The sequence below is a fragment of the Pipra filicauda genome, unplaced genomic scaffold (genome assembly GCF_003945595.2).
Source record: "Pipra filicauda isolate LSUMZ 115617 unplaced genomic scaffold, ASM394559v2 scaffold115_size4368891_pilon, whole genome shotgun sequence".
Lineage (NCBI taxonomy): Eukaryota > Metazoa > Chordata > Aves > Passeriformes > Pipridae > Pipra > Pipra filicauda.
In genome coordinates, this window is record NW_024103607.1 from 1,662,719 (window position 1) to 1,686,892 (window position 24,174).

Sequence of the window (24,174 nt, forward strand, 5' to 3'; positions counted from 1 at the left end):
TGCAGTGGAAAAATAAGTAATTGCAATACCAGTTGTGATTTTTCTTTAAATAGTTAAAGCAGTAACATAAGCAAGATAAAGAACCATGACTGAAAATTTAAATTTATGTAGAACAAACATACTTAATTGTCATACAATAATTCACACTTTAGCAACAAAAACTAAAACATACTATGTTCTTAATGTAATTGGTCATCATTTCATTGTTTAAGAAATGCACAGCACCACATTCCTGGCTTGAAAATCCAACTTTTTCCTTACCCTGAGAAAGTATCCCTGGTTAAGCTGCCACTGTGTCTTAGGACAGTTTTGCTTAGGTCAAAAAGCACATCGTGTAAACTCTGTTCCTCAATTTTCTTTGTGGTTAGCTCAAGTATTTGTGTATTTCTTCGGAAGAGTTTGCAAGCATAGCAAGTAGCTGCAGCAGTCTCCATTTTGTCTCCTGTTAAAACCCAAACTTTAATTCCCGCTTTCTGGAGTGCTTCAATAGTGTCAGCAGCTTTTTCTTGTAGTCTGTAAAGTCAATTGACAACACATATTGATAGATTGCTTGGAAATGAGAAATTCAGAGGTTCTTACTGAAAGATTCTAAATAAAAAATTTCAATAGAAGTTATCAAATAAAAGAATTTTCCCCAACGTGTGACTCTAAAAATGTCTGGGGACTAGTACATGTTTTCGAGTCTTTTAAAGATCTAATGATTCTATTCTTCCTTTATTTCCTCAATGCCCATATTGTAGTTCTTTCTTCCAAACCATTTCCTTATAATTTGATCAGTGAAGTATTGCATGAACTGCTTGCAAATGGCTCGAATACACTGATTTTTGTACACCTAACTACTGTTACTAGCTTACTAAATTATAAAGTTACCATGTGTAACTTCAGCAAGCTAAGGGAGTGGAATTGATTCAAATAAAGGGTTTTTCAAATAAGTCTCTAATGCAGAAAAAGACTCTTCAATCACTTTGATAACATCACTAAACATAAGAAACTAAGAAACATCCTAACCGATCTTCAACAGCTGTAGCACCAAGTAAAATTAAATCTCTTTCTATCTTCTCATACACTTCTGCCAATTTCTTGTCCCGATCCTGGAGGGCCAACTTTGCATTCTGAAGCAGCTTCTGTACGTTGCTATATTCTTCTGCTGTGAGCTTTTTATATGCAACGCACAATGTTCGCAATCCCTCCTAAAGAATGCAATCAAAAGAAACAAAATGCATATTATAAAGCTCTTCTTAGACTTCTTGTTTACGCTGGAATATTTCAAAAACAGAAATCATTTTACTACTAACACAAAGAGTCCCACTAGTCCCATTTATAATGAAGTGAATGTAGTACAGACTGCTACAGAACGTGGTTCAGCTTGATTCTCTGCTGCCCTGGAAGCGGTTACAACCTGAGGGACAAACCTCAATCCTCCAGAAGAGAAACAGAGCTCAGTGACACAACTGGATGTATTAGATTACCAGGGAAGGGAGAGTCAAGATAAAGGTTTCCTTCTCTATGTGCATAATTAGGCAGGATGAGTCAGAATAAATAACAATAATATAAATAGTAGCTCTGCAGAGTCTGATTTTGATGCTGTGTTGCAGCAGAGGCATGAACAGGGACAAAACGTCACAGACAACATTGAAAGTGAAAATCCAACTGTATCATTTCAGTCAAGTGAAAACTAGAAATTAGCTGCAGGTGTTTCAGACTGCATCAGACTTCTGGACTGTGTGATGAATTAGAAAGGGAGTATATAGACTGTGTGAGGTGGGGAAAAGCTGCTATAACACAGAAAAGTTTTGCCACTTCAAATATACATTGCCTCTCACAATAGCATTTAACTGGCACTTCATCTTCTTAAACTTTAATCGAGAAGGTATTTCTATAGTTACTTATTACCAAATCAAGATGGAGAATTATTAAAATAGCTCCCTGCTTCTTGTTATTGATAAGGGCAGGTGGCAGGTGTATTTTCTTTCAGAGGCTTCTGTATGTAGAAGCCAGCCCTATTTCCAATTATCCATGATGAAAAAATAGCTGTTGGTCTGACTTTCTTTCTTGACAGACATTGGATGGATAGGATATGTAAACACTTCTTTCAATTTCATTGGCCTTCTTCACTTGTGATTATCATTCAGCTGTTTCATATACTAAAACAAAGCACTTTGAGAGTTTTGAAGTTCCCCTTCAAAACAAAAGCAGGTGACACTGTAGGGTTTTTTTTCACATACCTGTAACAATACATTTTTTTCAGTTTGAGTACTGGATGCCAGCAAATGTTATGCTACTTTTAAGACCAGCAGTCATATTGCATTGCAATGAGTTCTACATATTTTTGGACACAGAAAAATTCAGTATTTCACAACTACCTTTTAGATAAAACCAAATTCTGAATTTCTTTTAAAGGTGATCGGCCAGTTCACAGCAGATTTTTAGCATGCAAAAATGTAAGATACGAACGATCACTGCACTGTTTCCCCAGAGCTTGTAAAGCAATCAAAGGCAGCAAGTCGCAGTTGCTAAGGCTGGGGACTGAAACTAGCAATGAGATTTACAGTTTTTCACTTTTCTTTTATTCAAAAGTTCATTCAAACTACCACAATTACGAAAGTGCCATACTAAAAAGCTAATTGATGACCTCTGGTTTAATATAGAGTTGTGCATATCTAATGCATTCATATTGTACCACAACTACCATTTGGAAGATAAGATGGAGGACAGATACAAATAAGAGAGTAACACAGACTGCTACCCACACAGCATGAGTGAACGTTGGTGCCTTGGGAGACAAATCTCTTAGCAGATAAAGCAGGAGGTAAGAACACTTAATTTCTTTTTGATACGGATATCACGTGAACAGATCAATAAAATGCAATCTTACCACTGCATTGCGTTCTACTCGGGATCGTACTTGTTCAATTTTGCCTTCTTTAACCCTAGGAAATATGGAGGAATCTGCTCCCTTAGAGAACAGAAATATATCACCTAAAAAAAGACAGCATATGGAATTCAGAATGACCAAATATACTTTCTTCAAAAAACATCCAAATTAACACATTTTCAAAATGTTTTCTTTCAACTTTTTAATAACACTTGCACCCATGCTAGTGCATGGTCTCCTATTTTATAAAGAAAGGCACACACACTGTGATTAATGTCTAACTCTTTTATAAACCTGAAACAAATTCAACTGAAACAAAAAATTTAAGAAGAAACAGAATGTGACAGTCCTACCTGTTGAAGATTTAACAATTACACTCATTCGCCGTCTCACAGAATCAAAACTCAAAACCTCCAATAATTCAAACCTGAAACAGAAACGGAATTATTTTTTAAACAACTCTGTTTTTCCTGATCCCTAAACTGATTATTATGACTTGAAGCATTAAAACATGACTTCTAACATGGAAAATTATGTTGAGTACTATGGAATATGAAACTAGTACAGAATGAAACAGCAGGTTACAAATAATAAATAGGGGAGGCCCCCAAGAGTCCCTGCATAGTCAGCAGAGTATCCATGCAGGAAGACCCAGATATACAACAGACCTAACCAGCAGACATCTATAGAAGTGTAAAGTAACATTTTCAAAAGTATGTACATCCCATGGAACAGCTGTACTACTTAAATGTTATTGAAAATTTCACTCATGTTATGGTCTACAAAATTTATTCTACATGTCAAAGGAAAGCAACAACAACAAAAAAAAGTACCTGTTTTAAATTTCTTTGAACCAGTTATAAAAATTTATTTTAGAGATATTACTCTCCTGTAAATTCTACAGATTATTTGTAAACAACAAATTGGGTAAACACCATTTTCTATTAAGAAAATATTTTTTACCATATAAAAAAGGAAAAATACCCACCGTTTCTAAAACTGTTAGGAACTATGAGATTAGCTCATAAACCTCACACCACATCTTTGTTGTCATATCAATATTTTGTACTGCATACAACGTCAAACTACTAGATGAAGTAAAATATAGAACTCCAGGGTTTATTAAAATTATCAATATTTTATTTTTCTATGAAAAGGTAAGGTTTCTGACTTTCCTGATTAAAAATTAATGTATAAGGAAATAATGATTTATTAAACACATCAACAAAAATTCTTCATCAGTCTATTTTGTTATATTTTTAACTACTTACTTTTCTATGTTATTTTCCCGATTTAATATCTCCATGAAATTGTCCTTCAGCCTTAGATAGGTGTACCCAAGTCTGTAAAATGAAACACACATCTAAAGAATGAATACAACAAATATATAATTATCCAGTTTAAGCATGTCAAAAGGTTTTAAGAACAAGTTTATGTTCTGAAAAAAAACCCATAACAAATGAACACCAAAATCCCAAACTGCTTTTTTTGATTTTAGAATATGAATAATTATGACTGCATGTTAAGAAAATTATCAACTGTAGATTACTTGGTGCTTGTTATTACAATTTTTGTGCTCAAAACAATTTTGAACTTCAGTGATTAGATCCATAGATTAAAAAAGCATAATACCTAATCACACACATACCTCTGTATTCCTTCAACTAAAGCAACTTCATCAGGTGATGACGATATATATATACAAGGTCTTCTTGAGAGCTGGTTTTTCTTCAATCCATCGACACTGTCATCATCTTTTACTTGAACAGTGTGGCAAAGACAAAGAGCTCGGAAAAATAGCTCCTCTCTCTCCTAAAAAATAAAAAGAATGGCTGTCATTATGTGTTATAATTTTTAAGTATTGCTTTGAAAACTTTTCTTTTGGAAGGTGAACTCATAACTGCTGTTCCTTATCAGACAAAGGCAGTGTCACAGGTCACCTTCCCTTTAAGGGGAGCCGAGTCTCTGCCAATGGCAACCGCACAACTGCTTCACAGCTGCCTTTACCACTAGTGTTGCCCTGCGAGTCAAGCTTCTGCTGCCCAAAAGAAGATAGTGTGCAACTTCTGCCTCCTCTGAGCACCACCATGTGGCTCAAAGTGTTTTTCTTTTGCTTAAACTTTAACAACTTATATTAATTAAATACTAGTGAAGGTACAATTTAGGAGTCCTGAGTCCACACAGAAGGATGCAGCACCTGGAGCACAAGTCTTAACAGGGAGTACAGATTTCAGTCTCTTAAGCAGCCTGAACACCTCTCGGAGCTACATAAATTACCTGAGTGCACACATTTTGGCAGCAGGAGCCAAATGCTTTCTAAAAAATTTCAGATTATTTGTTAATGACAGCTTCTTGCATCAGAAAGGTATTTCTATTTCATGGATACCTGGCTGTGTTATACCCTTATTTTCGTATCTGAAACCTATCCTTGTGTACTGTCACTGCAATTCCAAGATAAAAACACAGCATACTTTGGACCACATTCTGAGGGCTATGGGTGAAGGGTATGGCCAAAGTATTATAATGATACTGTACTGATATATATAAAAATATATTTTCCTTTGGCTATGATTATCCTGCCCACTTACACACTGCTCACTTGTTGACATGTGAAGACTCCTTCACTTTCAACTTACTTTTATTTATACAGCAAAAGACCCACAGTATATACATGCTATGTGCAGCACACTTCAGATGTGGCTATATTAAATGACATTTTAAAGTAATTTAATTTGATCATAAACCATTCTTTGGCCACATCTTCATTCAGTGATGACTAAGTAAGTGCTTGCATTGAGCACTCTTCCCCTTGGAGGAGTTTCCTGCTTTGCTTTCCCCTCTGTGGCTAATGTTAAACAGAAACCAGTTATTACATTTCTTTAGTTATTAACCAGAGGAAGTTCTGTATTTTGGGGTTTTAATTCAGTCTTACATTTGCGGTAAGATGAGAAATTTCCTATTAAGCCTTTACATCTTACTCTAAACTAGAAAAGGAAAAATGTCTATGAAGTTACCTACTTTGCTTAGTGAAATTAAAGAATGTTGTATTTCTAATATTCCCTTCATCAGTACAGTTCAATTTTCATGTTTCATTGTGAAAAAACAAGAGCATAGAAAGAGTTATCATACCTTTCCACTTCCTCCCGGAGATGAATCGATCATATCAATGCCTGTACAATCATGGAGAATTTGGCCATTGCAGATAACATGTGGTACATAAACGTGCCCTTCAATACAACATTCTATGAATTCCATGTTGTTCTCAGTTAATGTTCCTGTTTTATCTGTGAAGACATACTCAATCTGCAAATGAGCACAAATTAAAAACAGCAGGAATATAACCAGAGATTTTCCATCATCTCTTAACAAAACTGAGTTTATTACTGGGTTACATCTTTCTTTAAAGTTCCTTATGCAGGCTTTTTCAGAAAAGGAAGACGACCACTTCTTTTGGTAGTTATCTTCACAGAAATGGAAACAAAATGCACACAAATTTAATTTCCCAGGGATTAGTATTTAATGCACATGCCTCAATTTGCATCAGTTACTGTCAGAACAGTCTTTAGGGTAGTATCAGAATTCCATGCTACAATTATGTTAGCTTAAATGAGGATTCTGGACACATACAGTTATACATATGGGCAACGTTACCACTCTGGAAACACTCATTTTGCCTCAATATTGAAACCCCTAAAAAACCCCCACCTTTAAGTAACAACTTTAAAATAAATTGCACTAGAGACAGTTGGAAAAAAAATTACCATTCAATGAAATTTACCTGTCCCAATTCTTCATTGAGGTCAGAAGTATTCACCAGTGGTCCTAGACCCGTGTCCTCATCAAACATTTCCTCATCCCATGTAAGGAAATAAGAACCAAGAAATTTCTGCATTTCCACAGTGACATACATGGATACAGGAATAATGTAGTTGAAAAGAACCATGAATGCAAGGAAGTCTGTAAAAGCTCGAAGAAACTGCCAAAGAAACAAGATGAAAATATTTATTTTTCATGTACCATCAAAACCTGAAAAATTACTACATATATTTACATATTATTTTTTTCAAATAACTAAAAACAGTAAGCAGTGCCCTTCACAGTTCACAGTTCAGCATAGGATGTAGATCTTCATGGTTTATAACATCACAACTAATTTGGTATGAAATAAAAATTTTGATTTTAAATTTGCATTTTTCTTTAGACATACATGTGTAGAATACAGTTATATAGCATTGTGGCAAAGTTCTAGAGCAACTAATGAGAGTGGTGAAGATGTATTTGAGAACAAGGGAAAAAATAACATGTATGTTCACAGATTACCAGAAAAATACTGTAGAACTATAGCAACTCTTCCAAGGATTACCAAACTAAATAACTTTCAGGCAGCATTTCATTAATAAATAAAGGGATTCCTTTCCCTCTCTCAGAACAAGTAGAACATGTGCAGACACCCTAGCTCAGTTTTTCAGTGGTGGAGCTATAGTCAACCTGCTGAGCATGTTGAAGTAGTGCTACTGGTGGTAATGAGAAATCTAGAAAATGCCTGGCTAGCATGTGCTCATCATGCATTTAGGGTAGGGAAGCAAATTGTCCCCTAGTTTGACTGGGAGGATTTAGTGAAATAATACTGTGCTTTCTGTAGTGCAGGGTTCAGTTCATTACTTTGGATCATGAGTATCCATTCTGGACAATGATCTTGTTCCTGTAAGAACATCAGACACTGGTAACTCTTGATGCTGGCCTCTAGTTCTCATGAGACAGCTATATGAAACCAAGTTTTTGAGGGATATTTTTATAGAGATTCCCACAGTAGATTCTTTTAAACATGTCTGTTACAGGACTGCCAATAGCTGTGGGACTCCTTCCAGTCTTGTATTTCTCTGCAAGACGTTAGTCCTTTAGTAATTTCCATAAATGACAGGCAACTCCAAAACACTTTCATGAAGCTTTCTATACTAAGCCAGACATTTTCTCATCAGTTAAATTCACACATACAACTAAAGGGTAAAAATTTAATATACAAGCTTTCTACAAATACACTATCACCATTGTTAGCAAAAAGAGCAAAAATTTATGACTGGTAAGTAAGCAAGCTGTATATACTTTTCAGTAAATACTTATAAATTAAAGGTTTAGATAAACTTTTTTTGTATTTTAATTTACTTCCATACCAAATTTCTTTTCCTTTCTGGTTCTGTTTTCTGATTATACCATGGCTCATCACGAAATGGTTCACTCTGCCAGACATACTTCAGAACAGTATTTATTAGTGCTTTACTGATGAGAATACAGAGGTATACAATAAGAAATACATTCATTGATCTAAAAAAAAAAATGGGGAAAATAAGAATTCCATTAGCATATAAGCTATAGAGTTTATTAAAAAATGTACTTGCGCTTCAGCCTAACCTTTCTTGCAAGTTTAACAATACTAAGATAGCATATAACTTTTCTACGGTCTTTTTCTAATGAAGAAAAACATTGAGGACTATTTTCTATTTAAAATGTTAACTGCTATAAGTGTTTCCAAAATGCGTGACATTATCAAAACTAGCATATTAGTGAAAACAATAGCATAGATAGAGTCATAACAGAATAACTGGGCTTGCCTCTGCAGACCTTTTTATGCCATTTCTCTGAATCAATATAAACTCACTCACATAAGTACTTTTATAGAAATATAAAACCATCAGGAACATTTTGCTTTGTAGCTGTAATGTTTTAATAGACAGATCTAAAAAAAGAACAAGAACATTTTGCATTTAAAATTATATTTTCATTAATGATGGGCCCAACCTAAAAGCCATGTTCACATTAATAACAATAGAAAGAGACACATCGTCATTGCTTAGTCACTGCATAAGAGAAGGGCTGTCAGCTGGTCAGTACATCTTGCCTCAATAAATGACATCTCATTTTTTACAAGGTTGGACCCCTTACTCAGAGCTGATGAGTTCAGATAGCAGAGTAGGACTAGAAAATAATCTAATGTAAAAACAGTAAGTGATCACTGTCAGTTCATTCCTTAAGGATAGTAGTGTCTTACTTTCCCATTACACATGCCTATATGGAACTTGTTCATTTTAGCTAAACCATGGAAAACACGCCACAGACAAGCACTATGTTACTGCAGCTCACCAAAAGTGAAGTGCATAAAAAAAGTTATTATTACTGAATTCAAGACTTAATTGCAATGAAAAGCATTGAATGTTAGCATAATAAAACACTACATGGCTAGTCTTCGCAAACAAAGATTTGGGAATAAAACACACAGCCTTGGAAAACTGTCAGTAGGTGTACTCTAACCAGTGAAAGAAAAGTCTTCTGGTACAGCAAAACGTCATATCTTAAAAAGCTAGGCATTAAATTAAAATGGCTTTATTTGTTAAACATCTAACATTAATAATATTCAGTCTTGAGACACTTTACTTATATGGCCTTATATGACTGGTATTATAACTAAAAAATATTCAGAAAGAAGCAAAATCATAACTCCAACTTTTTTTTTTTTATTTATATCAATGAAACATACAATTTTAGAAAAAAAAATAAATCCCATTTTCACCATTCAAGCATACAGTTTTCAACCCCCAAAATAAATAATAGAAATTTTACTTTTCTACAGCAGATCGCTTCTGTGATTTTGCCTGGTAATTTAATGCCATCTTAGTTTCCATGCCAGTGTAGATAGCAACACCTGAAATTAGACAACTTGTTTACTAAAGACTGTACAGTACAACAACTTTATAAGAGCACAATTCACTAGATTATAATACTGTGTCATTTCTTTAATTTTCTTTAGTCTGAAGAAAAAGAACAAACATTTGGATGATACCCCCAAATTAGAAATGGCTTTAATATCTTGGTTCTTAGAGGGAAGTTTTAAGCAGCATTTAAATTCCATTCCAGTCACAGTTTTCAACTGCTAAAGTGTTCCTATGCAGCATCAGTACCCCTTATTAAGAAGTTGTAAATCAAGTGACTTAAAAGAAATCATATGCCCAGTAGTAACTGTACGGTTGTAACCTTTTTTCATGTTTGCTTATTACTTTGGTGTCCATTCAAACAGTCAATACAAATATTTACCAAAGATTCTTTCTGTGTTCTTTAAAGTGGCTCCTCTAAGGAGCAGATTTTCAGATCCTAATGGCCTGCAAAACATAAGTATTAGAAAATAAACATTTAGAGAAAAACATCAGACCTTGGTGAAAGTCATGTAAACCAGGAAATTAGTTTTATTCAAATACTTTTATTTTGTTTAACAAACTTAATAGGAATATGTAATATTTGAAAATTAAAAATAAACAATCAGATGCTTAAAATTAAGCTCATAATTTCACAAGGCGAATCTTGAACCAATGCATCTGAAACCCCTATGTGTAGGGACATAAATAAAGACTCATCATCCTAATTGCACAGTTCTTATTTTTAAAAATACTGATTCAAGTCTGTTTTAGGTTTATATAAACTATAGTGTTCTGTATGTTAGAATTATTTATTAAGGAAAATACACTCTTCCACTTTAAGTATAAATGGCATATAAGGTATCTTTAGATACTTCTTGGAAACATTTCAAAGCATGTCGAGGAATATAGGTAAAATAACTTATTGAGGCATAATGTAAGGATACGTATGCAGTTTAAATAATATTTTGGAGCATGATATGTAATAAATAAATCACCATAGGTGTTCAAAACCAAGGACTACTTTATAGAAAGACTGCATGAAGAATTATCAGATTCTATCCATACAGCAACGAAAAAAACCATAAGAAGTAAGTCCAGTATTTTCTTGTGGTATAAAACTAACCCAAAATCACAAATTCTAAACACACAAGAACTCCAGAGCCATAACTCTGATGTAAAACCTGAAACTAGTTCCAGGAAACTAGTGGAGTGATGTTACATTAATGACACAGATCAATCGACAGTTTTTATAGCAGATTGTGACAGAAAACAAGGTATCTGAAGAGGTTAGGAAGGCACTGAGACAGAACTGAGTAACTCCCCATATGCTGGGATTTGGGGTATCACCCTAGATCTAACAGCTTTCCATCCTATTGCTTTGCCTCTATGTGGCAAGGACCCGAACAAAATCAGGTACAGCAAGCTGGATGTTGCCTTCCTTGCACGCACAGCACTATGGGCATTTAGACCCTTAGTAAAATTAAACATGATTATTTGATGTGTTCAAACTCTTCAATATCTAAGAAAAATGAGAGAAATAAACCAGTGATACTATTCGTATTGTTTAGTGCACTACCAAGATCTCATGCTAATGAGGCAGTATTGTACAAGTGTTGTCAAGATACTATCAACATTTATTTAAAAACGATTTACTATTTATTTACAACTATTTACAAACTAAATACATTTTAAATAAAATTGAAGTGAATAAAAACAAAAATATAAAAGCAGAAAAATATGATTGGAAAAGGAAATATTTATGATTTATAAAATAACAGTCCGGAATCTTTTAAGGAAAAATATTCTATCATTAAGACAAGGCAGCACCATGCTGGTGAACCGAAGATAATTCTCATTATTGATATTTATTCAACCATGAAAATGTTTAAATATGTAGAAACTCTGGATTTCCCTACCTTGCAATAGGCTCATTCCTATCATGGTAAACATTTATTCGACCAACAAATCTGAAAGGGAAACATACAAGTAGTTTAACAGCACTGCTAATAGATTATTTGAGAAATATTTTCTAGAAAGTATTTATTGAAGTCAGTATAAATTTTGCATATAAAAAAACATACCAGATTATAAAATTAGGGATAAATCTTCTAAGGAGACCCATGAGCAAGAAATAGCAAGAAGACTTATTCCCTAAACTGCCTGAGATAAGTCAGTGTAATTACTATCCTTTACAACAACTAAAGCCTACAACTGAATTAAAACCAAAGCAAACCAAAGCAAACCAAAGCATAGAGCCAGTAAGTAATTTTCCCTCTGAATATCTCTAAGTACATCTTATCTGTATGTGGTGGATTGACACTGGATAGCTGCTAAGCACCCATTAGCCTCTTGCTCATTCCCTCTCCAGCAGGATAGGGAAGAGAATCAGAAGAGCAAAAGGAAGACCATAACAGTTTATTAAGTGAAGGGAAAAAACAAAGTGATACAAGGGCAACCACTCACCATCTCCCATCAGCATGCCCATTTTCAGTCAGTCTCCAACAACAGCTACTTTGGAGACTATCCCACCCCAGTTTTCTTGCCACAGAATATCCCTCTGGTGAACTGAGGTCAGCCATCCATCCCCAGCCTCTTGCCCACACCCAGCCTATTTGCTGGAGAGGCAAAGCCAGGAACAAAAAGTTTGACACTCTGCAGGAATTTATCAGCAATAGCTAATACCCTGGTGTGCTATTAACACTGTTTTATTTAGAAAAACTGATACAAAGAAAACTGACGCCATTCTAGCCAGATTCAGTACACTGTATTTGCACTGTATCTCAAATCAAAGGGGATTAAGACCAACATTAGTGTTTTGATTGGTGGAGGAAAACTGTGGGGAGCTGGTGGACCTGTTAACCTGAAAGGGAACCTCTGAGGTTCGCTGGATCAGTAACCTGTCTGCTCAGAGAACATACAACACATTAGGGCCACATCTAAAGACAATGTACGTCTGTTATGATACATCATACTATGTGCCTTTGGAAAGAAAGATTCACCACTGTGATTTGTTGAGAGAGAAAGTGCCAAGGAAAAATCAGCAGAGATTCAAGCTTTCTACCAACAAGCATTTTCATTATTCATCTGTCAACAGCTGTTGCAACAAATTCCACCATCTAAGATAGCACAGGCTTCAACTTTCAATGATTTGCTTTGTATTTAAAAAAGGACTAAGCCTTTGATGGACTTGATTTTCTAAAGAATCTATTACCGTGCAGATTCTTAGACCAGTTTCTTGGTCACTGAGATCGGGGAAAAGAGGTACCTTCACACCTTAGAAACAAGAAATGTTTTCTCTGCATCTTCCAACAACATTTGTCAAAAGAGTACATTTTTGTTTGTCACCATATTGCTTTCTGTGTATTATTTCAGCTATTTTTACTGTGGCAGAAAAACCAAGTGTTTCCCCAACAGTATGGGGCTTTTTGTCTTTCACTATTAAGGAAGAAACCTGAAAAGAGGCTTCTAAATATTTATCAGTAGGTTTAGTGAAATTTTGTACACTACTTTTGTAAAATATTTAGTATTGCATGACTTTAAACAACTGCGGAGGTTTTTCTTCATGTCCTGCATGTTTAGTTTTTAAGTGTCCTGCTAATCATGATGGCTTCATGCTATAATTAGTTAATATAATTAGCTAATATCTCAAAGCACATGATCTGAGGTTAACAACAGCAGATGTAAATCCGTATTCCAAATAGTCTTGACTATTTAAATTTTTTCTGGCCAACTTCTTGTCAAATTTGATTAAATTAACAGTAGCTTAATCAGCCACCTTACAAGGTAAAGTTCTCATATCAGAAGTGTTTGCCATTTTCTTGTTATTCATTTGTGCTCAAATGTTATTATTTTCATTCTGTAGTTTCTTTACAAGAATCTTTTTAAGCCACTTAAGCATTTTGTGAGTGTTACTTTAGTTAAAACTAGATAATATAATCTGTAAATCCACTTAACTGGGCACACATAAACTACAATACTTTGCAATATGCTGAAAGCAAAGGAATGAGCGATGGTGCCATAAGCAGCCTCTCTGCATTGTAGAACACCCCCTCTTTCCCTGGAGGCTCCTTGAGAACTGCCTGTGGCATAGGGCTCGCTCACATACAGATTGAGTAAGGGTGCCAACATCAAAAAATACATTAAGTATTAGTAAAGCTTAATTTCTTTTCTATTTTCAGATTAAAAAGGAGTTGATGTTCTAAAATTTTCATCACACTCCCCAGTGGATTGCTTTGTGCGATCTCTGGAGACCACTACCCGTCAGCACACCTGAGGGTGAATGACCTGCAGAAAAGGAGTATGGATGAAAGACTAACCTGACTTCCAGCTCACTCTGGGGTTCCCTCCAACCCGACAGATGCAGACAGCATCTTTTCATTATGATATTTTTTATAATTTATTTCTAGGGTACCTTAAATGAAACAGGTAAAAATTATTTTCTTACTTATAAAGGTCAGGCTGAGGTTGTTCACATTCAATGGTAGCATGTAGTGCATCGATTTCTTGTTCATTGTGAAATGCCTTTGTATCTTGAACAGCATAGTAAGTCTGGAGCGAATAAAATGGTGTAAATAAAATAAAAAAGGACAGATATACAAGACAGTAATTTGCACATGTACTTCAGATTGGCATGAAATACATTTACTCACTTTTACATAAGAGCTCATAGTTCAAATAAGATGCAGCGTTAAATGCTCCTACTTGGGCATCATCTTACATGGTCTTTTCCAACCTTAATGATTCTATGATTATGTGCCAGTACCTTGCAGTGTACTCACAAATCAAGTCATGGTGAAAGCATTTAAGTACAAAAAAGTTAGTGCGCTATCTCTGAACCCTGCATTCCCAGATTGGACACAGACAAAATCACAAATAAATACGTTTTAAAACTTTTCATACAATAATGTTACTTTTAGAGAAATGAGATCAACTGGTAGAAATACAGATTACGCAAACTAGTGTATCTGCTCACATATATAAGCACAAAATCATATTGTGATCTGTGTAAAAAACTAAAGGCAAACTTTGCCTTAAAAAGAAAATGTAGAACATTTAATTACTTTATGACTGGATTCACCATCCAAACTAGTTGTTGTAACAAAACATGTTCCATCTCCTCTACTGCTTGATAGAAATATTAAATCACATGGGAATGTTTCATCTTCTTTTACCATTACAATATCTCCAACCTAAGGAAAAAAACATAAGAAAATAAAATGCATTTATATAGCAGCCCAAATTTCAGATTTCAAAACTAAAACCTAGATTCACACAAATATTTTGAAAATTCACTAACTTTCATTTACACTAGGATTTTGCCAGAGAGCAAAGAACTATAGAAAAATCTCTGAAAAACAGAATTATACCTTGTGGAATGACTGAAGTCTACCTCTCCTCTCAGGATTAACCATTTTGCAAGTACTGTCTTATTAAGTTTTGCAACATTGTTTGAGAGATGGAAGACATGATCCCTGCTTCAAGACTGAATACAACAAAACACTGTTTCAAAACCAGCTGGAGATGTGAGCTACTCTCATTGGCTCTTGAGGATAAGCATGTAGTTCCAAATATTACAGTAAGAGATAGAAAAAGCTAAGAATTCCAAGTCTGCCAATGAACACAGGGTACATTTTTAGAATTTGTGACTAGAATTTGTCCATCCTGTTTTTATTTGCGTTTACAGATGAGCAAATGAATTTTTATTCATGCAGACATAGGCAGTGTTTTGCAGCATGTTAAAGTATCACAGAACAGCCAACCAACTACAAATTCAAAATATTCCTGCAAATCAGTCATTTGAGAAAAAAGGCATTTGCTACATTTTTGGAGGTTACCTTTTACAAATAATTATAAACAAATTAACAAGTTGCAAAGACATACTCCACATCTTAAGAACATCAGAGTTTCAATAAAAATACCATCAAAAATATGTAATTCTTGCAATGTTTCATGTAGGTCAACATCTGTTCAATATACTTTTATGTCATAATTCATTATAATAAGACTCAGCTTAATCATTGTTCTTGTCATGTGCTTATAAAGCTAAATTCCAATACCCTCAGCAGCTGGCAGGAGTCAGTTAATTCTAGTTAAGCAAAATAGCCTGACAAAAATCACTAACATTAACATCTTAAAATAAAATTTTAGAATTATGATAATAAATTAATCTATTTGTAGATATGCAAAAGGCTTTTCTTTTCTTTTCTTAACCAATAGTGATGAAAAGTCTCAGACTGTACACCTGGCAGGGGAGAACACAAGCTATTAAGCATACTTGCAACTATCAGGTATGAAATTCTCTTTTTCCTTAACCCAAAACAAATAAAAGTACTAGCACATAGCAACTTCTTAATAAAATACAAAAGGTGTTCCAGCAACATTTGTCACTATGTCAGCTAAAGATGCAAAGAGAGCAGAGGCAGGTTCTTTTCAGTGGTGCCAGTCACAGGACCAGAGGCAATGGGCACAAACTGAAACATGGGAGGAATCCATCTCTTTTTCACTGTGCACTGGAATAGCCTGCCCAAGGAGGTGTTGGAGAATCCCTCCTTGGAGATATTTAAAACCTGTCTAGTACATGGTCCTGAGCAAACAGCTCTTGGTGGCCCTGCTTGAGCTGGGGTGTTCGATCAGACAACCTCCAGAGACACCCGCCAACCTCAACCGTTCTCTGTTGCTGTGAAAAAGAAACCTCCTCTTTTAGCAAATCTTTTTTCTTTCTTTAATCGAATATCTAAAGGCTTTAGGTGCAGAAAGGTCAATTTATACAATCTAGTTTGTTTTCTCATGTTATACAGATCAGAGAATTTTACCCATATTTACCCATATATACAGATATCCCTTTCCAAGTAAATATTTCCTATGTCTGTCTCTCCTATCATTTACTTGCTCAATACACAATCTCTGAAAAGCAAGGAATAGGGGAGAAATTAAGAAAACATAGGCAACAGATTAACTAATTGAATTCAAACCTCAGTTATGCAGTATTTTTTTTGTTTGGAATATTTAACGGGTTAGTTACACACACAGAATTCTCAGCATGTGACATCTTAATCTGAGAAGCCCTAGACAGAAGCTATTACACTCAAAGAGAAGGTCACAGCAGAGAGGCTGTGAACACTGTTGATGCCTTTATGCCCAAACACAGCAGAGCAGAAAAAGATACCCCAAATAAACATATTAAAAATAAGAAAATTCCAAGCACATATCTATCAAATTTTCTGAGTTCTAAAGAAAAAGATGATAAAAAGTTAATCTGCTCATGAAAAGGGGGGAAAAAAAGACAGCAAAAATTAATTTCTGAAAATAACCCTCAAAATCTCAAGAAGGGAATGTAGCAACATTCAGAAGGTCAATGAAGAGACTGTGGTTTGCTGGGTAATGAAGAAAGCATTCAGAATGTGTTGTGTATATATGTATGTATATATCTGTATATATAGCATTGACTGTCACAATCATAATTAATAAATTATTAACGTGCATGATAGTAATTATGCCTCATCCCTGGGAGTGTTCAAGATCAGTTTGGATGAGGCTCTAAACAACCTGGTTTAGTGGAAGGTGTCCCTGCTCACGGTAGAGGGATTGGAACTGGATGATCTTTAAAGTCCCTTCCAACCCAAGCCATTCTATAATTCAATGATAATTGCAGAAGACAGAAATGGAGTAAAGATAAATAATGAGATTAATTTCAAGTTAAAAACTAGAAAACGATAGGAACATTTATCAAAGGAGTTTAACTAGGCAAAGAAAGCAGAAACTTAACTAATTTATAAAAATACTTTATTCAAAGGCATTAAATTAAAAATTAGTATATTGTAGGTCTAATCTCCATAAAACGCCATAAATGCTATATCATCATACTACATTTCTGTACAATTTACTTTACATGTGAAGTGTGTAAAGCCTGACTCCCAAAACCTGTTAGATCATAGTTACTTACTCTTAATTTTCGGCTTTGCTTTCTAACCAGTTTACCATGTTGAATGAAATGAACAGGGTATTGATTTATTGCATTGTCAGCTTTATGTCGCAGCCAATCTTCATAACCCTAGAAAAGAGTGAAATGGAATGATGCAGTGGTGTACATTTGGCTACAAAGACACAGAATAGTTCTAGCTTGCAAGAAAAATTTTAAAAATTATCCTTGATCAAGATAAGGAAAAAAATATTCTCACTAGAACAAATGGAATTGTGATACATATCAGTACTACAGTCATGCTGGACATCTATGAAAAAGAGCATTCACAATTACCACTGGTCAACAACATTATGTATTTTAATGAGGACATTTTGATGAATAGGGATGTTTCCAATGTGCAGAACAGTTTCTGGTATCTAAGTGATCATCTCTTGCTCATGCTCTATTGTCCCTTGAGTAAGTGCAAAGTACTTATAAAAGCAGTTGCCAAGAAGATAGATAGAAGTGTACAAAATAGATCTGGAAAGACTGGGACTTTATCCTGCAAGATGATAAAGAGATGACCTGACTAGAGGTGGTCATACTTCCCAACTGTCACACAATTAAGCCAAACCTTTTAACATTATATACAGTATATATAGTTGGGAAGAATTTTTCAAAAGACTGTGCCGCAAAACCTATTTTTATTGTTCAATTATCCTATGAATTTGTGTTTCATACAAACAGACAAACTAAATAAAGGACAGGGAATCTGGAACTTGAAAAGGTTGAAACCTTGAAAAGGTGCTTCCATGTGATAAAGATTGGGACTAACAAAGTCACCAGTGGTTAAGAGATGGAAAATACCACTTGTAGTCCATAGCATTTTTACATCTAATTCACTTGAGCACATTGAAAATTCAACGTAGAACAGAAGTATCACTTCCTTAAATACTCCCAGAGATAATCTGGGAACTCATAAGAGACTTTAAACTTTAGTGTATTATACTCCCAGGGGTTGGAACAGCTCCTCAAACAGGTCCCAAAATCTACACCAGTCACTGGGAGAAAGACCCAAGGAGATACACAGAACTGTAGTAGTGGCACAGCATGTCATAACCTGGGCTTTGGTAGGTCATTACTAACAGTAAGACTTCAAAATTTAACATTTCAAATCTTAATAGTTGGAAAGCCACACTAAAATAGTAGTTCTTGCATGTATCACAACTTGTGCTCAACAAGAAGAGCTGAATTCAACCATAGAATATACTCAATTATGTATAGTTAGCACTGTAAAGAAACAGAATCACAACTTGCCACAGCTTCTTTGAAAACTCATGAAGGAAAAGTCTGCATTTGGCATTAAGATTGCAAAGATAATTGGTTATCTATTAAGGAACAGTCAAAATTATCCTGTTTTGGGTCTGCCTAGAGTGGATCTTCACAGCAGTCCATATGCTGCTATTTTTTGTACTTGGGGCTAAACCAGTGTTGGTTACACCCCAGTGTTTTGCCTGCTGCTGAACAGTGCCTGCACAGGATGAAGGCTTTCTCTTAAACTTTCCCCCGCACCAGACCAGCAGGCTGGGGGTGGGCAAGAGGCTGGGAGGGGGCAATGCCTAGACAGATCCAAACTGACCTGACTGTTCCCTCTAATTTTACTTTTGCTAACTAAATTACTCACCTGTTTAATAGCTGTTACAGTGATGACAAATAAAAGTGGAAGTCCACTTGTAACTGGACTAGTAGGTGTATCAATAATTAACTGCAACAAAAGGAACAAATATTTTCTGGTTATATTTTTGTGAATGTAAGCAGTCAATCTTTCAAGATCTTTCAAGCAATCATGTTACAAGGCAGCAAGGAACTTGAATTAAGAAGAACAGCACTTCGATACAACTTTAAGAATATATACTATAGCGACAAAAATTAAAAGTTAGATGGTATAAAAATATACAACACTGTAGTTAGATCACGTTAACATTCAGACGTTAATGTCTCACAAAAATATTGGCTTGCAAGAGTTAAAGGAAGTATTAGACTGGAAAGCTGCAGCTTTGGAGGCAAAATTATGGAGCATCGTTAGAAATTAGCACAGCACTGGCTTTACATGTTATACAATACAGCTGTTCTTATGCATGCAAAAAGTAAATCCTGAAAAACTGAGCTGCGGCTTCTGCAAACATAAACAAAGAGGTAGAATTCAGAGAGGGAGTGCAAATGACAAAATTTAAATTGTCATGGGAATCCACATTACTTTTCTTTCTACAGAATCTGGTATGCAAAGTAATACAGGTTTCATTTAGTAAGATTTTTACTGTTTCGCACATTTAAGTGGTTGCAAAAGGTTCAGAATGAAGACACCTAGAAAGCAACACACTAGTTATTCATGGTACTAATTACAAAAACAAGTATTTATGTACCCCACCTAAGTAAACATCATACCAGTATCTATATTTTGATTTCTCTACAGACCCTGATGACACTACAATTGGAAAACTGATGCCAAGGAATTATTTTTATAAAATATCATGTTTTGCAAAACTAACAAAACTTTATCACCAACATAATTTATAATACTAGTTTTACTGATCTGGATGTTTAGTACAAAATAAAAATGACACTCATTCTTTTAAATTTTATCAAGACATGTCTTCCCATCAAACCAGTGATGGTATCAAACTCTCATTAGATTAGATTAACATTTACAACCTGGAAATTAAATAAGACTCTTTTTGTCACATCATCAGTGTAAAAGGCTGTCCAGGCTCAACCATTTACCTCCTTAGTCATCAAAACCATATAATTTTTAAACCTTTTTCAACTCCTCTCTTTTTTAGAAAGAGTCCAGGAACTTACTGAAAAATGGAGATAGCTTACCTGAACAAGGAAAATGATGAGAAAATAGAAGTTAGCTATTCTTCTGAATTGCTCAAACAAATTTTTTGGTACGAAGTTCCAAAATGTGTACTGAAAACAAATGCACAGATTATGAGTCTTTGTAAGAAAATTTTATTTACATTCTACGGAAAAAAAAAATCAAAAACTTCATAATTCACATTTCAGGATTAAATTAAAAAAAAAGAAGTATTTTTGTTAGTTTAATAATTTACTGAAATTGAATCTTAAATTGACAATCATGTATTCTCAGAATCATATCAATTTTCTGAACTGTGATAATCTTTCTACTAGGGACTGTAATAATTTCTAACTAGCAACAATGCCCATTCGGAGATTTAGTTATGGAACAGATTATTTAAAGCCATCAATGGATTTTAAAAGCATCTTAGTCACTTCAAAGAGCACTTTTAATTCACTCATATGTTGTCTGCATGACTTGAGGAGATAGGTAGCAGTCTGAGAGTTAACTACACAGTCATAGCAAGACAACCAAATAAAAGTTGTCAGCCCCTCTTCTGTTCCTTGGCTAGGGCACAGACATACTCCTTAAGATAAAACTATAGTGGTGAATAAGAGTAAATGCATATTTCTCTACTGATCTTACCAATTATCGAAAGTTTTGTAAAATGACATAAGAAGCAGTATATAAAACTGCAAACAGAAAATGCTAAAATTTCAAAGGAAAAAAAATCATATAAAAGTGAGAAAGAAAGGATCTTACACAATCTAGTCCCCTTCCCCTGCCCTGCAGATGTTCACCTACACTTTTCACACAGCTCACTCTGTAGATCCAGAAACTCGTTGCAAGGATAGCTTGATAGCTTATTGGAACACATGTAAAAATGTCTGCTAAAACTGTGTGAAAAGGTCTAAAAAATGGCTTGAGAAAACTAACACTGCATAGTCTTATTATCTAAATTATCCTTTGACACGTAATAAAATGACAACTCCAATAAAACTTTCATTTCAAAAGAGATCGGTTAAGAAGCTTATCCTAATTTATTTGCTCTGCTACAAATGTGCCTTGTCTCCTCATGGCAGATTGCACTTATACTTGCTGATAACCAAATTATTCCATGAGCTAGACATCTTTTGAATTTGGCCCTGAAGGCAAAGACAGACAGAACTCCAGAAGGGAAGTACTTCTATTACATCTGCAGACAAAAAGGATCCTTGAGAAGTATCCCTTAATAGTACATGAAGCCCTAGTATATAGAATAATCTTTTTACTTCTTGGGAGTTAAAGCCTGGACAAGTGTAAGACATAGGAATGAAATGTTCTTTTTATATCACGTGCCAAAAATCAGTATCTATTCTAAATATGCCTTAAGTTACCACTTATCCTGGATAAATGGTAAAGTCACATGTGAGCAAGCCAAAACTCAGGCAGGCAGACATGCAACACCTAGAAAAATCAAATGCTCTAGTTTTGCAATCAGAACACTTTTCATCAACAGGAATGCAGCTTGCACTGCCCACTACCTGGCTATTTATCTTGGAATTTTCAAGAAGAACCAGTTAGACTTGATTATAATTCCTTGCATAACAATCCTGGTCATTCAAAACTGCTGTTGTGATAGATGAAAATACAGATTCTATTCTACAACAATAATTGTATATTTTCATCATTAACTTTATCAGGTAAATTATCTTTGTCTTCTAATTCTATCCCTTTATTTTTCAAGAATCTCCATCTGCTGAGAAAGAAAAACAAATAGAGGTTTCAGTGAAAAAATTTTGTTAACATTCTTCTGTTTAGCTCTTTTGATAGAAGTAGTGTTTTTTCCATGGTAAAGAGGTTTTTTGACTGTTAAAAGTTTGATGCTTTATACAAGCTCCCCAAATCACCTTCATTAAAAAAAACACATAATCTCTTATGCAGTGGCTTCCTCTTTAAATCTCCTAAAGGGTTATTTGACTAAATGTGTGGTAACAGCATATTATTGTCAGACTAGATATTTAAAAAATGTGATTGAAGAAGTCAAGTAAATCAGCTAAAACGACAAGCTATAACAAGGCTGAATGTTCACCTTTACCTAACTTAGTATCTGATCCTCCTCATATTCTAACCTCAGTTCACTGCTTTCTCTGTCAAGCTGTGGTCTTTCCCACAGCTCCACCTTTGGTCAGCAACTCTCTTAGCTGAATAAAAGTGAATAACCTGGGAACAGATTATTTTTGTGGTCTGAGAAGCAATTCCTAAAATGAATGCTCCTTTAACATGGAAGATTTCTTAAAACTTTATTTTCAAACAACCTGCCAGACTTTTAGCACTTTATTACATTGGGTTTCAGACATACAAAGTATGTCTTTATTCCACCCATTTTTCTTCAAAGGAATATTTGAAGTTTAGTCAAGAAAGAAAGACCACTAATAAGATGTCTAGCAGACTCACCCCTGCCCCAGCCATCAGTAGCTCAGAGCAGTATCTACAAATGGGTAATTAATGTTTAACGATCATAATCATTCCCCAGAAAAGCAACAGAGTTGTTGCTACTCAGAACAATATTTATGTCATGATTGCATTCAAGGCAGTTTCTCTACCCTAGTTAGGCAGGAACAAAATAAAAATCTGTAAAGAAAAGACATTAAAAATGATGATATTAAATGCATCAGATTACTGTGCCCAGAGTTAATACCATCTCTCATCTTCAGATACTAGTCTCATTCTTTGTAAAATCTGAAAAGCAGTCTATGTATATTTAACTGCCTTTTTTCACTGTAATTCACTTGAAGGATATAAGGTTATCCAAACAGTTACACACTATTTGAATAAGCTTCTAAGTTGGGGAAGGCTTCATTGATCTTCTTTAATTGCTACAATAGAGGCCACAGCACATATATGCTTTTTTGCATGCGGGAGTTAATACATCAAACAGCAAGAAGTAGCAATTACACATTCATCCAAGAGATGAACACATTGTGCGAACAGATGCATCTGAAGCACCGTGCAAGAAATTGTAAAATCAGTCTGTCTGGTGTCAAATCAGCATCATTCAAGTAGAGTTTCTTCCCATCTATAATTGCCATAGCACCTGCAGTGCTGGTGTACTTCTGTAATCATATGCTTGAACTACTCATGTACACCTTAACAGTAACCAGCTTATGTCCCTGGTTTCATCTCACCAATGCACCAACTACTGATGCCATGTTGCTTTCAGCTCCAACACCACCTTATTAGAGCCAGTCACATGAATTCAAAGATACAAAATAGTGTTCTTGACAATGGCTTGATTTTTTTAAAACACTGTACTTTGACCTTTTCATTTGATATCTACATGCCAGAATTCTGGCTCATATTTCAAGCTTCTCTTTCTGTCCTAAGAGGCAGGTATTTCCTTAAGTAAATGGAGAGTTTCTTAAGTAATCACTTGACATCAAAAGCTGGAGCAGTAAGATAAAGCACTCCATACTGCACTACTGAGTTCTGTCAACACCTCGGTTTCTTACACATTATTTGTTTTAAATAGTCAACACCCCTCTTCCAACCCATTCTGATTTCACTCACTTCCCCTCAATCTTTTTGACTATTTCATGTAAACCCTTAAAACTATTATGACAAAAACATCTACTATGTTGCTTCACCCTGGTTTACATACATCTTGCTAAGCTGATTCTCATCCCTCATCTTACAGCACAGATGACTGACTGAAGACAGAAGTCACAGAGAATGTTAGGAAAACAGAAGAGAAAGTGTGTGAGAGTAAGTAAACTTCACTTTCTTATACGTGAAGTGAGGAAAAATTACACCTGTCCTCCCTGGTGTTAGGTTTGGATCTGCTTGTTTTGCTTCCTTCTTCTGCTTCTCTCTT

At 34.8% G+C, this 24,174-nt stretch overlaps 1 protein-coding gene across 6 annotated transcripts in view; it reads right to left on the minus strand.

Moving 5' to 3' along the window:
- ATP11A (ATPase phospholipid transporting 11A) overlaps positions 1 to 24,174 on the minus strand; it is a 109,625-nt gene that overhangs the window by 26,950 nt on the left and 58,501 nt on the right. For all 6 annotated transcript variants that reach the window (XM_039384612.1, XM_027743459.2, XM_039384622.1 and 3 more), the window contains exons 3-19: positions 20,342 to 20,431; positions 19,146 to 19,226; positions 17,504 to 17,611; positions 14,622 to 14,750; positions 14,006 to 14,109; positions 11,478 to 11,528; positions 9,962 to 10,026; positions 9,491 to 9,572; positions 8,047 to 8,197; positions 6,654 to 6,851; positions 6,005 to 6,178; positions 4,524 to 4,687; positions 4,147 to 4,218; positions 3,229 to 3,302; positions 2,876 to 2,979; positions 1,009 to 1,190; positions 262 to 513 (exon numbers count right to left, since the gene is read on the minus strand). In XM_039384612.1, coding sequence (XP_039240546.1) covers positions 262 to 513; positions 1,009 to 1,190; positions 2,876 to 2,979; positions 3,229 to 3,302; positions 4,147 to 4,218; positions 4,524 to 4,687; positions 6,005 to 6,178; positions 6,654 to 6,851; positions 8,047 to 8,197; positions 9,491 to 9,572; positions 9,962 to 10,026; positions 11,478 to 11,528; positions 14,006 to 14,109; positions 14,622 to 14,750; positions 17,504 to 17,611; positions 19,146 to 19,226; positions 20,342 to 20,431 — 2,081 coding nt within the window. The remainder of the gene's footprint in view (positions 1 to 261; positions 514 to 1,008; positions 1,191 to 2,875; positions 2,980 to 3,228; positions 3,303 to 4,146; positions 4,219 to 4,523; positions 4,688 to 6,004; positions 6,179 to 6,653; positions 6,852 to 8,046; positions 8,198 to 9,490; positions 9,573 to 9,961; positions 10,027 to 11,477; positions 11,529 to 14,005; positions 14,110 to 14,621; positions 14,751 to 17,503; positions 17,612 to 19,145; positions 19,227 to 20,341; positions 20,432 to 24,174) is intronic.